Genomic DNA, 15,367 nt, shown 5'->3' with positions numbered 1-15,367 from the left:
TCCCATCATCTGTGAAAAACTTGTCGAGAAGTTTTCGAGAAATCGCGTGCACAAAATTTGGGGAAAAAAATAATGATAAACAGTACGAATACAATAAGGTCTTCCGTTGGAAACGAAAGACCTTAATAATAAGAAACAGTACGAAAACAATAAGGTCTTCCGTTGGAAACGGAAGACCTTAATTACGTTATTGGTACATGTAGATGCAAGCGACAAATGAATATGACACTAGCTTTCCCCAAGTTCAATGATTCTCAAGGATGTATATTCATTCTCTTGTACGTGTATATAAAGTAACAATATAATTTGCATCTTGAAGTACCAATTATGAACCAAGTCGATTTCTTTTCATTTCTACCGCTTCACAGAAGAGGGAACTTCCTCCTCGTAAGTAAAAAGTCCAATTAAGAAATAATGATGGAGCCTTTTGTACAGCCTAATTTTTCATGCACATTGTCAATCTATCACTTGACATTAATCACCCTGGCTAGCATTGTAAATTTTATTCAAATTATCTGTATTCTGAGAAAAAAATTCAAGAAAGATTGAGAAATAATTTTCGTTAGCCCGCCTACATTTTTATATCACTTCAACCTTATTGCGTCATTTTAATTGAGTGGGGAGAAAAAAAATAAGTACAGGCCACCAACAAATGGATGATCATATTTGATATAGTTTCTACATGTATGGTATTTGACATGGGATTAATGACCATATTGTATTTATGCCTAATTGTGGTGATTATTGGACATTCAGGTAAGATTTTTAACTGTTGCGATTTTACAATTAGAGGCAGCATAACCACATTGTTTTTTTTTTTAAAGTTTTGTTTTGAAAATAAATGTATAATGGCTTCTCCCTTGAGTTTTTACTTTCTAAGTAATAAATACGGACATTTTTATAAAATGATTGCTGAATGCTCTGAAATTTTCTATCGTAATGATATATAAATTTGCATTATAGCTTCATTACAATAAAGCTATTGGTTTATGTATTATGCGATTTATGGGTTTAATTTTCTTCTCCTGAGCATTGAAAAACCAAAGAGATGATTTTGTTTTATCGCTGCCTTTATAACATTCAATCTTATTTCCAATTGATAATATTCCCCTTCAAAATGGCACTGCATTTAAAAGTGCAGTCTAGTGTAATTGCAAGTTGGATTGCTTTATAAAGTATCTCAGACATTAATGTCTTGGTGATCAGAGAAACCTAATCAAGCTCACATGTATATGATAATTATTAATGAGTGTATAAAGCATACACTATTCTAAATGTATGTAAAACGTAATTATACAGATGACAAGGATATGTTCCAAACCACTTTAAACTTTCAACTCTGGAAAATGTAGAAATGGCAAAACAGTCTTTGAAAAACCGATGATACGGACAGTTTTTGTTATTTTAAAGGTTTAGATATGTAACAATTGTATGTATTGAACATACTTATCCAGTTTAATGATATTCAAATCAAGGGGTCTTGAGATTAGATCAGCAAATATTTGACACGTTAGTGGGAGTATATGACCGTGAACCATTTGACCTTAAAATCTAGAAAAGACTGGTGGCCAAAGTATGTAACTTGTACGATGACGTTATACCGGTACTATAAGTGGATCTACAGTGTATAAAATCAATACACCAAGAATAATAAAACATTGCTGATTTATTGAATCGTAGAAAATAAAAATATATTCCCGTCGTGCTTGCTTTGCCTTGTTATGAAAAGAATAAAAATGTAACTTTCAACTGGATAGAGCAACACCATTTTGTTAAACCTGGCATCAGAACCGTGAACACAGCGTAAACTGTACTGTCCAGACAATACCTTTTTAATGAGATTACAACTTGCAATATAAAATAAACATCGAACCATTCATCATGAACATATTCAATAAAGAAATGTGATTCAAATTGTTACGAAAAATTATCACCCCCTCCCCACCTAGTGAACTCGTTTACATTCAAGTTTTCGACGCAACTGACGTAACACTCATGAATTTAGACGTGTTGGCTAATCTCTTAATCCGATATATATCATTAGATGTTGAGAACTTTTTTGAAATGAAATATATCAAGAAAGCCAGAGTAATTTTTCAAGTCACAAACAGAGCGTATTTTACAGAAACTGTATAAGATACCGTATTCCAAGTTCTCAGTATAACAAAATGTACTAAAGGGATGCCATGTGATATACTGAAGTTTAATCTCTCCTGTTCCTTTTATTTACGTTCATTGATATGTGTTCATAACTGAATGAACGTCGTAATTATTATCTAGAGATTGTTTTAGTAAGAAAAAAATCCCATTGTTAAAGGGACATGGTCACGATTTTAGTCAAATTCTATTTTTCTGTTTGCTTTAGGAATGTATTTCTAATGATCAAATGAAATTTGAGAGTCTTTGTCACGTAAACAAGGCTCGTGCGTCCCCTGTTTTTGTTTACGTAGGTTCAATATATCAGTAAAAAATATCTATCTTCTTATTCATTTTAAGCATCAGTAACAGTTTCTAATGTTTAACACTTAATTCATTTTAGGTCTTAAACTGGAAATTTTACTTCAACATTCAAAATGTAAACAAAAGCTTTGTTTACATAGCAAAGAAGAGTAAGCTCTGTAACTCGCTTATAACTCAACGAATGCCACTCAAATTTTGGTTGCTTATAAAAAATGCCGTACTGAAGCATTGTAAACATTAAAATCGAAAAAAATAATTTTTGACCCAAATCGTGACAATGCCCCTTTAACAAATACATATAAAATTTAAAGAGACATTACAGCTAATTTTTCTTATCTAGGTCATTTCTTTTTTTTTTAAGCACGGTTCAATAAAAAGCTTGTACTTTTACTACAATAATTAGCTTGCAATTGCGTGTTAAAGATGTTTCAACATGTTATGACATACATGTAATCATGATTTTTTTCAAGATACTATGTCTTTTTTCTGCAAAAGTACTCAAATCCTGTATGTTTTCTTTGTGAAACTAAATCAATGACACTTATAAATGTAGCTAGGTGACTTTTTGTTTAATATTTTATGTCACGCATCAACCTCTAATGACTCACACATCAGCTACAGGATAAACGTTTTAGATATTTACCCACACATGAGAAACTTTAATAGTTCTTCTTTGTTTTTCATAAGTTGTTGACCGTTTTGTTGGCATTATTACAGCACATCCTTAAATCTCTATTTTAGCTACTTGACAAAGTGTCATGAGTTGCAAAGTTAAAGGTAACTATAAGGGGGTATAAGTGGAACAAAAACTACGATAAATGTCATCTCACATATCTTGTTTGCATAATAAAGTAGAGGTTTTTTTTAAAAAGAATTACGACACTTCTTGATATTTTAGCGGTATTTTGCAATGAAAACGGGCATTTCGTTCGTATCAATTAATTGCTGAATGTCTTGTATTGCGAAAGACTAATTTATATGGCATTTTACATTTGTTGCATTCCTTGTATATTAATTACTTCAAATACTAGAACCATTTTAACAAGAGCTTGGACTTTGGGTAATTGTGTCAAACAGCACTGTGACGTAGGCCTGTCTATTTCATTGCTGGCCACTCAGTCATTACTCTTTGAAATCAACAAGATTTGTCTGGCTTTTGAGATAAGACTACGCAATTGGTGCATATTTCGCTTGAAACCGCGTCATTTTTAACTTGTTTTGACGCAAGAGATAGATAGCTACGCCCTACTGAAAGTCCAATGCTTTGTTAAAATGGTTCTAATAGTTTGTTTACTGCAAAAAAGCAATAGTATCAATTTTTTTGAAATACTCAGGATGCCTCAAAGAAGATAAAGTTTTGGTGATCGATCACACTACACCCTTATACATTAAAATTACGTTTCAAATCATTTTTTATCTATATTTAAAAATAGAGCATTTTGTGGATGCATATACATGAGAAAACTGTTTAAATGCGCAAAACATTTAAAAGTGTAAAGTTTAATGTTATTTTTTCGCAAAACTAAAGAGAGATTGAGGAATGTTTGTAATGAAATAGTTTAATTGGAACAACATCGGTAATGCTTTTTTCGATGGTTCATACGGACTGTCATGTTGTAAATTTTGAATTTACCGGGTGGCAGTAAATACAAAATTTACAACATGACAAGTATTTACTGCCACCCGGTAAATTGTCATGTTGTAAATTTTGCATTTACTGCCACCCGGTAAATTCAAAATTTACAACATGACAGGAATTTGGAGGTGGAGCTGATTGCACAAACGAAAATCTTACGAATAATTTTCAAAACATCAACATTTTTTTTTATTTGAATAGGATGAGATTTCATTGTTTATTTTGAGAATAACATAGCTGTCGTCCGAATATGTCCATACATTTTTAAGCTTTATGAAAAATCTCATTTGATTTGTCACAAAGTGGAAAGTACCCTGCGGAGTTGCTCCACTTTGCTGGAAGATGACTCTTTTGGTTTAATACCTATGTTGTGCAAACAGGGCATCTTATTCATGAAGAATTATTGCTCGTAATGGGCGAGCGAGTCATATAGCATATGGTGCTAATAACCCCCCCCCCACCCCCCCAACGTGACGCATTAATGTTTTTAATATGATATAAGCAGTAATGTCATCATTCTTAATCAGGATTTGTGAGACAAAAACTTAAACTTTGATTTAAAAAAGACATCAATAGCAATCAAATTACAAAAAAAAAAATCCACAATAAAACATCCCAGTATCTAAAACATATAATATTTGAATTTTTATCGATACAGGGATACATGTAAATGGCGAGTGCCCTCTTCCCTTTGTTTCTCCCCCTGCTGGCAATAGCTGTTACTATTTTGGATTTGCCACCACAAGAACTTGGAATGAAGCTCGGGTTCGCTGTTTGAGTATGGATGCTGATCTTCTCAAAATTGATGCCAGCGAGGAGCAAGTATGAATTCTTTATTTTGTTTCTTATAATATAAAGAAAAACTAATTTAAATCTCCCCACGAATAGCGTCTCATGTGATTTTGTGTGAAGACACTGAAAAATAGAGTTTTGGTGAATAAAAACCTAAAGGAAAATAAACACCTCAGGTATTTAATAATACAAAATTAATTAAAACTTAATACAAACTAATTAACCATTCCCTTAATTTGTTCAAAATTCGAAAGGAACACAAATGAACACAAGTCACAAAACATTAACAAATATAGGTATTTATCTCACGATATACCATCACAAGTAAGATATCATCGGCACATTTCGCATCATCCCAATGCAAGGAATGGTTTCTGATCCGCACCCCTCCTCACAAACGGTGCAGATCAGAAACCGTTGACTTGGGAAGATGCACATTTCGACACAAATAGAAATTCTAAACACGAAAATTACTTTACATTCTTTTACATTGCAATTAAATATATTCAATTTAACAAAGGGTTTAAATTTATATTAGAATTTATCTGAACGGGATAAAAAAGGGGGACAAGAATACGCTTGACAAAATTTCATATTCTTATTATACTTTCTTGGTTTATAGGACCTGATAATGAATATACTTAAAAAGAAAGACAATGAACTACCTGGCGTTCAAGAATGGTGGGTGGGGCTGAAACGGAAAGAAGACGACATTGAAAATTGGGTGTGGACAGACAGGTCCTTGGCCAACAAATCGTCTCTGTGAGTAGGACAATTAGTTAAGGACCAACACAGAACTAATGCAAAACAAGTTTATTTAGGACGAATAAATGTGTCTAATCCCTTTGTATTTATTTGAATGCTTTGTGTTTATTTGTTATCGATTTATTGGAAGTTCTCGCCAAGATCATTTTTTTCCTTTTTAATCCAGGAAGATAGATCACACAGACGTATGATTGGTGCATTTTGAATATACATGTACAATTATCTTTTAAAATATTTGTTATAGTTAATTTCTTTGTATAATTATAGCAATTATTATATAATTTTCTTCTTCCTAAGATTTTTTACAATGCGAATTGTAGACGCTGGGGAACGGACGAACCTAATAATTATCAGCAGAACGAGCACTGTGCCGAGATCTGGGAGCGTACCTTCAACGATAAAAACTGTGACAGCAAACTGAATTTTATCTGCGAAAGAGCTAATGGTAGAGAGAGAGAGAGAGAGAGAGAGAGAGAGAGAGAGAGAGAGAGAGAGAGAGAGAGAGAGAGAGAATTATTTACGGGAAATAGTACATGTTTATTTTTCATTGTTCTTGTAACTTTCCTTTCGTTACAAAAGGTTGCTAATCAGCTCTGATATAGCGATTGGTGACACCCAGTCGATCAACAATAAGATTTTGGGATTTTGGGTCAGAGTACAATTTTAATTTAAATTTTTATATTCTGATAAAATTCTTCATTCGTTTAGTATAAAGAGGACTGTGCCACTTGTTTCAAGTATATGAGATTGCATTTCTTCAAAAAGAAGACATATAAAACTACAATTTTCATCCTGCATGATTTGATTTGTGAATTGGAACTGATCTAAAAGCTTTATGTCATTTCTTACATTGGCCTCCTATATTGAATGTTTCAACCATGTCAAAATTATCAAAATTATCTCAGTCATTGATTCTGATACTGAATGCAACCGTGTTAACCAATCATTTTGCAGATGTTTGTTTTCATGATAAGTACTATAGATTCATTTAAATTCGTGATGGAGGCCAATTTTCGTGGATTGTTGTTATTTGTTGTTGCTTATTTTCGTGTATGCGTCGGTTTTCGCCGAGGATTTAAATTCGTGGGGGAGGGCTGTCCACAAATACCACGAAAATTGAGCCACCACGAACTCTAGACTAATGATATCACAATTATCTGTCCAAAAATAATATTTCAGATAAACCTGCACGATGCTCTGTTCAAGACGGGTACAGCTATCATAACAGAAAATGCTACAAGTTTTACAACAACCAACTCAATAGAGAGCAGGCATTGTAAGTAATGCATTTGAAAATTATGAAGGATCTGGAATTGATTTTTTGGCTTTTACTGCTACATGTAATAGGCAGCTAGATGTACATAAAACTTTTAGCGCAAATATTTATTGTTTATGATTTTTTTCAAAAAGAGGAATATGACACAGTGTAGTTGAAATGAGTTGAATCAGTAATTTCTTGCAGTGGTGGTTGTACGAAAAATATTACGATTAAAAACACTATGGACTTAAACTCCTTAGATTCAAACTCCTATTTGCACCCAGATACATGCAATGAATCATAATGTCTTTGATAGAAAAAGAAAAGAAACTAAGCACCATATAATATTATTTTTTGGTTAAAGATCAGCTTGTGCTAAAGAAAATGCAAGGCTAGTGACTGTTGAAACGGAGGAGGACCAGCATGCTGTGTCAGAAATAGCGTACCATTTTCAAGCTGATGTTTGGATGGGAATCAAATTTATGAACGTAAGCATCATATTCAAACATTACAAATTACAACTCATTAAAATAATGATCATCGTTGAAACACGCGGCCATCATGAATTGATTTCGCTTACAGATGCCAAAGCTTAAAAAAATGTTTGTTTTCTGGTTTTGGAGCAACGCAATAGTAAAAGAAGTCCAACCTATAAAATTATATCAAGACAATTCTGTAAAATAGTAATGTATTTTGCTTACAAATTCATTCTTCGTCGCCTCAGCTGTGTCTTTTTACAGATTAAAGAAAGGTTCTTGGGATGACTAGTGTATTACTGACTCATATAATTGCAAAATTCACAAAAGAACAATATTGCCCTGACCATGTCCAACCGATACTGTAGTTTCATGAACAATTCTTTCCTTTTCCAATTAGCCTATCACATGATTTGCCAAAGGTGATGTTTTATGCTCACGTGATCAATTTAGTCATGCTGGTACTTTCAGAGACTTGAGAATTTTGATAAGAATGCGATTCTTAGTTGTTCACTGCAAATTACAAGTATATGCGACTGGGAATTTGTAAAACTGACATTTCAAGGACCTCCATCTTAAAGATGTAAATGCCCTTGAGTTGCATTGTACTATTGAAACGACACACCTTGATAGAGTGGTTGCAGTCGTTTTGGTATTGAAGAACCTCTTATTACAGTACACATGTATAGTCATATCTTTAAGATGCAAATGCACTTAAAATGCTTTCTGATATTCAATTGACAATAATGCTTTATATAGTGGTTGCAGGCGTTTTGGTATTGTGTTACAATCAAATGTCAATATAAGTACAGACACAAGTCTTTTAAAATGACAGACTTCGTTGAAAACACATCACAGAAGATTTTACATGTTTATTTTATCCACCCATAAAAGTATGTATTTTCATAGAAAAAAGTTTTTTTTATTCATAGCAGAAGCTAGCATTATTTATTATCATTCAAAATCATTTGCTTTTAATACACGATTCAAAATTCAAAAATAAATACTATATCAAAACCTTGATTTTGGTAAATCCAATTTTGCAATGTTTTTGTTCCAATATTCAGACTGTATATATGCATACTGTAATATGTTTTTTTTCACACATTCAAATTCACAAAATTCTATCACAATTCGAATAGAAAGTCATGCTGGAAACCTGCAGGTGAAACCGATACAAAAATGTCATCTTGGCACTAACGATTATAGAGTGTTTACTTAAGTTTCATGCTAATGACTATAATGCTCATAGACTTTGGCTGAGACATGTAGCTTTATATCACGTAGAGCCATTTTAACAAGGCCTTGGACTTTCAGCAGGATGCCATATCTATTTCTTGCGTCAAAACAAGTTAAAAATGACGCTGGTTTAAAGCGAAATATACACCGACTGCGTAGTTTTCACTCATAAGCCAGACAAATCTTGTTGATTTCAAAGAGCCATGGCTGAATTGCCAACTATGAAATGCGTACGTCACCTTGCCGATTGACGAACAACCCAAAGTCCAAGCTCTTGTTAAAATGGTTAAAATTGTAAAAATTACCATGTATGTTTACTAAAAGCATCATACTTTTAAGCAGGCAACATAAGAAGGCATCGAATTTCGGGTATTTTCATTTTCAGACTACCTCTCAATGGTTAATAATGAACAGGCCTAATTGGGAAGAACCAGCCAGTGCGTTCTTCTGGCAGTCAACTGTTAGTAGCAGTGAATTGAACAAGTAAGTATGCCCATTTAATAAACATAAAAAGAAAAATCATTCAAAGACGCCCCAAAACTGATTTTAAAAATGAAATAAATAGATGAGTCAAATGTCCTTACAATACGTTTTCAAGTATATTACATGTGTACAAATTATAATAAAAGCATGATGAAAGCGCTGATTATAAGTGTTATATATTTTATGCCTATGCTACATCTTTATAATTTCATATTCATATAGCCCTGTAAGAAGTTGCGTCGCAATGAATGTGTCTGCAAAAGGTTTAACCAATAACTGGTATACCGCAGAGTGCACCTCGACGAACGCTTTTATTTGCTATAAACCGGCGGGTACGTGTTTTAATTTTAAATAAATAAGCAAATAAATAAAAATAAAGAAATAAATAAATAAAAGTGAATAAGTAAATAAAAAGATAAATATGTAAATAAATAAACAGAGAAAATTATATAAAGAGAAATTAAGTATACTTAATCTCAATATTAAAGAAGGTAAAACTGCATTCTTTACAGGTGTATGTTCTAATGGGTTCGAGCAACACGAGGAAAAATGTTACCTCTTTAAGGGAAACACCAGGCAACCGTGGAGCACAGCTAAGCTTTTCTGTGAAAAGTTCGATAGCAATCTATTGGAAATAGAATCGTATGTATTTAATAACGACAATGTCTGTATATGAAAACTTAATAGTGAAATGGTAAAATATCGTTTTAAACAACATGTAGTGATTAGTATATAAGCAATAACTTTTTTTTCAGTAATCATGTTTTTAGAATACAATTTTTCTGTTAGCTCATTAAAGGGGCATGGTCACGATTTTGGTAAAATTTCATTTTTCTGCTTATAGTGTTTATAGTGCTTTAGAAATGCATTTCTTATAACCAACCAAAATTTGATTGTCAGTTGAAGAGTTATAAGTAAGATACAAAGCTTACAATTCTTTGTCAAGTAAGCAAGGCTTTTGCCACTTTTTGTTAACATTGGTTCAATTTACCGGTAAAAGTTCTTATTCAAGTTGATTTCAATCTGTTATAATTCGTTTTAAGCATAAATTTCTTGCGTTTATTACATTCATTTTAGATCTTAAACTGGAATTTTCACTTCTACATTCAAAAATTTGTTTACATGACAAAAAATTGCAAACTCTGCATCTCATTGAAAACACGACGACTGACACTCAAATGTTGGTTGACAATTACAAATGACTTAGTGAAGTATCCTAAACATTAAAATCGGAATTTTTTTTTAGACCAAAATCGTGACAATGCCCCTTTAAGAGAGATCATTTGACAGATCTATATGCCAAACGACGATTGTAGTTCCCTGAAAAAAATATTACTTTAGAAAAATATCGATGAAAGCAGTTATGAAAAATAGCTGTGGTGTATAATGGGACAAGGTTATATTAAGTATGCCATATATATTATAGGACGTATTATAGGAAATGCCCGCCTAGCAATTGCAGTTCACTATGCCATGACAACTGAAAAAGTTGAATACTACATTGTACATTCTACATATGATTGTGTTTTTCCCCTCCAATTAAGATGTTGATGGAAGTAATTGTGTTTATGGCGTTTTGAATGCAATTTGTGTTTATAAGGAATGCAATTCGAGAGTTCAAATATGTATACAAACAATAGCAAGTGAAGAAATAATAAAATTAGCATCATATGAATTGTAGAATAAAATGAATTTTTTTTGTGGATTAATTCTCACATGTAGTTTTTGTAATGATATCATTTATACTGAGTATTGTACTTTTCAAAACTAAGTTACATAATTATTATGAGATAAATTGAAAAAATATTTATAGTTTAATTTAAATACAAAAAAACCCAAATAGGGCTGAGGAGCAGAATTTTGTGACTAAAAAGCTACAAGAACGACAAATTATTCGTCAATTCTGGATTGGACTAAAAGGAAGGAATACGCAAACGCAATTGCAAAGTAAGCGACATCTGTAATCTTGAAAATCCATTTAAAAAATATGTCTTTTAAAAATGGGGAAAAAATACCATGGTGGTGATATGTTTGTCAGATGCCAGCTTAAGCCAAACCATGGAAGATTACTTTTGGGAGATGTCAAATGGGACAAGGGCAGTGACATATCTCCAGGTCGGGCGTGCAGGCAGCGGCAGTGCTTGTGGGTACATCGACCCAGGTTTGTGCATCACATATATCATTGATATTTATGTACAGTTTATTAGAGAGAGAGAGCATGAATTAATAAGTCATTTTTTTAAAGAAACATCTTAATTCTACGTTTAGGCAGATCAGGAAAATGGTTTTTTGACGTGCTTTGCAACGTTCCTCAACCATTTATCTGTTACCACGATGTGAAGAATGGAAATGTACCACCTCGTCAGTTTACAAGTAAGACTTTACAAGACCAGATAAATATTTTCCCTATCCAATGAGTTCTTTTATTCTTTTCTCATACGATGTAAGTGTATTAGCAAATGCATACTCATACATGTATGAATGTTGTTTAATGGTTTAACATTTTTTTATGAAAAAAAATTATTGTATTTTTTTAATAACAAAAATACTGGAATTCTTGCACGTGTTTTATTCATTGTAACGCCTCTTAAACCAATCGGAGAACATTTTTGCAAAAAAAAAAATGTATACATTGTATTAACATTTTATATTCTTTGCTCTGAAAAATAGAATTTTTAAAATAGTCTCTCAAATTTTTGCAGCGATTAAAGAATATATTTTCTTGATAAAGTTCTTAATTTGATTGTCTCTGATTTCAGTTTGAAAAGATCTTTTAAAACATGTTTTTACATACCTCAATCCCTGCAACGGTGAAATGAAATCTGAAAAGATGTGTGCATTCAAAGTTTTATTTAAAAAATTTGAGAATTCATTTACAGGTAAATACTTGTTTCGTTTTGTGATAATCCAACATCTGTGAATTAAATTTGAGAAATATATCTGCTAGCTTCGACTACTCCGAGACCAACAACGCCAATGACAACGACTATTGGCTTGGTATCTATGATAACACCTGCCGGAACCACTGTACCAATAACACAGACACCCACAACAATTGCTACCACCACCGAGGGTCGGTTCTCTTCTCTGGTTCTGCACTGATATATATATCAATCCAAGATTCAAACAAATACAAACATTTTTTGAATTTGTTACTTTATTTTCATATATAAGTGAAAGTATTTAAAAAATCTCTTACTGGTGCGTGTACGCGTTTAATGAAATATAGACCATAAGATCTTTTTGCTCCATGATTAGTTTTTTTAAATTTAATTTTATCCCTCCGTAGCTGTGTATGACCCTCTGTGTGGCAATAACTGGGAGCGAGAACACCGATCTCAGATCTGTTACCTGTTTAATCCCCACCCTTCCACCTGGTCGGCTGCTAGAAGTCTGTGTCAAACAATGGGAGGTGATCTTCTCAGTATTAACAGTCTCCAAGAGCACTATTTCATATCAGGTAGTCCATTTAGAGTGACTTTGCATGATCATATCAATAGTCCTTTATTCTGTGCTGCTCTTTATTGTAGATTCAGTAGCTCTCTCTCTCTCTCTCTCTCTGAGCATGAGCAATATTATTTTTCAATAAATTAGTTTTCTAAATTGCTACGAATTTTTGTTTGTGAACAGATACTAGTAGTGAGGAAGTGTTCACATTCATTTGGCACTCTACCGCAAATATTTGAGAATCTTAAAGTTTATTCTAAGAATTCAAAGGATATCTAAACTTCGTGTTCATTTACTGTACATGTTTTATTTGTATGTATTGAAAGTCTTTTCAGTCACGCAACTCTTTTTTTTTTTTTTTAAATTTTTCTCCGTGTATTCCGTGTATTCGTGTATTCGTATCCGTGTGGATCGTCATTTTAACCATTTTGTAGGAAGATTGAAGGCGAAATCACTGTCTACGATCGGTATGCTCTGGACTGGGGGACATGATGAGAGTGATGAGGGAGGATGGGTGTGGTCAGACGGATCCCCATTCAGCTTCTTTAATTTTAGAAAAGGCAAGGACAGATTCCAACATTAAACCAAACGCATAAATAACTAAACAAATGACGGATGGAACGTCCAGCTGTTTATATTTTTGACAAGAATTCATACATGAACGATTAAGTTCATCACTTGATATTAAGTCAAAAAAGAGTTTATAAGGTATATTGTATTGTTCTTTTTAACCTAGGGGGACTCTCGGGAAAAAGCGGCGAAGAGAACTGTATAGCGATGTCTGCACCAAGTGCTTGGTGGTATGATGATTACTGTTCGACTCTCCACGGCTCCATTTGCAAGAAAAGAGGTAAAAGTTTCTTATTAGCAATCAACATACTCAACCCGGAAATAGTAAATTCAAACTTATTGAATTCATATGATTAACTGTCGAATAATAACTGCAGTATTTATATCATATAATATTAGCAGTTGTATTTTACTGCTTAATGCGATTATAAATTTGTTCATCATATAAATTATCATGGAACACTCATTCCCAAAATAACCTTTTTGAGGAGTGAAAATAGTAGGAGCGTTTGATTGGAATTGGTAAAATGACCTTTTTGTCTCCTTCAGTGATGAACGAAAGCAGCAATTTACCAGCCACGTCACCGCCATTTCCCCCAGGTATACCAATGCATATCATTTTTATGTAATTTAGATGTCGAGGTTATCACTGCATGTACAGACAAATCACCTTATTCCGACCGAATGATAATGTGGTATCAAAGTCGTTCAAATTTCAAAACTTCTGTTTCAAGAAGAAATAATAACATAATAGATTTTGATTTCAATTGGTTTTTATCAACATACTTGCATACGTTGCAGGACTTTTTATTGTAAAGGTCGAAATAATAAAAAGAATAATAATGCATTCTTTCTTGTAAAGTATAAATAATTTAACCTCACGTACACATGTAGATGTAAAGTCAATATGAATATGTTCATTGAATTGTTCTGGCTGAACTAGCTGGCCAAGTGTACGGGTGTCCTGGAGAAGAATGGTCGGGGTACCGGTTGTCCTGTTTCTTCGTGGCCAGAAACAAAACGTCGTGGTCAGAGGCCCAGTCTTATTGTAAAGCGGCGGGGGGCGACCTTGCCTCCATTCTTGATGAGGGAGAGCAGGCGTTTGTGCACAGCTTGCTGCCAAAAAGTAGGTCTCCGATAATAGATTTTGACAGGTCTTCCTTGTCGTCTAAAATGTGAGAATTTTGGCAGCTGAACAGTCTTGAAAAATATGTTATAATCTAGACAATCTCTAAATATGAGTCATAGAATTAGAATCTGGTTTCATTATATAGAGACGTTCAGAAGATTGATATTTCATTTGAAAAAAAAAATTATTATGAGACTCATAATATATAAGCTATCAAATTCTTAAGACATTGTAACGTTTTTAAAATGTCAGTAATGGCACCGATCACAAAAATCTTAATACTGAAAGAACAATTTAACCTGGCAGCGCATTGCTACAATCTGCACGTCTCGGACAAGCAGTGCGACATTTGGGCGTCTGCTGGTGAGTGTGACAAGAACCCTCTATGGATGGCCAACAACTGCCAGCAATCCTGTCAACGGTGTCTGCCTGACTGCATTGACGCCTATGGCTCTACAGAATGCCAGCACTGGGCAAAAATGGGAGAATGTCTAAAAAACCATAAATGGATGCTTCAAAACTGCGCTCTATCATGCGGAATATGCGACTCTGGTTGGTTGATATTTTGATTTAAGTTCAATATATTACGTATCTTATTGAATAATGAAAAAAAAAGCTATAACTGATGGAAAATGAAAAAATGATTCATGCAATAATCATTTGTAGCAATATATGGAGGATTTTGGATTGGCTTTCACGATAAAAAAGACGAAATGGCATTTAAGTGGTCTGATGGAATGACAGTGACTTATACAACCTGGGCAGACAGACAACCCGATGATTTGGGGCAAATAGGTCAAGATTGCGTCATGATGAAACTAACGGTAATCAAAATATCAACCTGCAATGCATGAGTTCGTTAATAAATATACATTGTGGACATTAACATGCTTGTAATTTTGACAGGATGGTCGGTGGATTGATTTCAACTGCAATGAAAAAATGCCCGGTTTCGTTTGCAAGACTTCCAAGAAGCTCGTATCAAAAGCAACCGAGTCGCCTCTTTCTGTTGGTTGTTCCAATGTGAGTTGATGCTTTAATGATCTTTGAGAACACTCTTAACCTCTTTTTGAATAACCTCTTTTTTCTTATGACCTCGTCTTTAACAATAC

At 33.3% G+C, this 15,367-nt stretch overlaps 1 protein-coding gene across 1 annotated transcript in view; it reads left to right on the top strand.

The window, feature by feature from the left end:
• The first annotated feature begins 463 nt into the window (after nt 1-463).
• LOC128188724 (macrophage mannose receptor 1-like) overlaps nt 464-15,367 on the top strand; it is a 49,742-nt gene continuing 34,838 nt past the window's right edge. Inside the window, exons 1-21 of the mRNA XM_052859948.1 lie at nt 464-756; nt 4,755-4,918; nt 5,511-5,650; nt 5,974-6,098; nt 6,833-6,929; nt 7,276-7,399; nt 9,012-9,109; nt 9,332-9,441; nt 9,622-9,751; nt 10,953-11,056; nt 11,148-11,270; nt 11,378-11,482; nt 12,057-12,182; nt 12,399-12,569; nt 12,991-13,116; nt 13,293-13,406; nt 13,676-13,726; nt 14,070-14,252; nt 14,562-14,807; nt 14,922-15,079; nt 15,162-15,278. Coding sequence (XP_052715908.1) covers nt 657-756; nt 4,755-4,918; nt 5,511-5,650; nt 5,974-6,098; nt 6,833-6,929; nt 7,276-7,399; nt 9,012-9,109; nt 9,332-9,441; nt 9,622-9,751; nt 10,953-11,056; nt 11,148-11,270; nt 11,378-11,482; nt 12,057-12,182; nt 12,399-12,569; nt 12,991-13,116; nt 13,293-13,406; nt 13,676-13,726; nt 14,070-14,252; nt 14,562-14,807; nt 14,922-15,079; nt 15,162-15,278 — 2,712 coding nt within the window. The 5' untranslated portion in view covers nt 464-656. The remainder of the gene's footprint in view (nt 757-4,754; nt 4,919-5,510; nt 5,651-5,973; nt 6,099-6,832; nt 6,930-7,275; nt 7,400-9,011; nt 9,110-9,331; nt 9,442-9,621; nt 9,752-10,952; nt 11,057-11,147; nt 11,271-11,377; nt 11,483-12,056; nt 12,183-12,398; nt 12,570-12,990; nt 13,117-13,292; nt 13,407-13,675; nt 13,727-14,069; nt 14,253-14,561; nt 14,808-14,921; nt 15,080-15,161; nt 15,279-15,367) is intronic.

This window comes from Crassostrea angulata, chromosome 6, assembly GCF_025612915.1.
Source record: "Crassostrea angulata isolate pt1a10 chromosome 6, ASM2561291v2, whole genome shotgun sequence".
NCBI lineage: Eukaryota > Metazoa > Mollusca > Bivalvia > Ostreida > Ostreidae > Magallana > Magallana angulata.
This window is presented reverse-complemented; position numbering and strand designations above follow the sequence as displayed.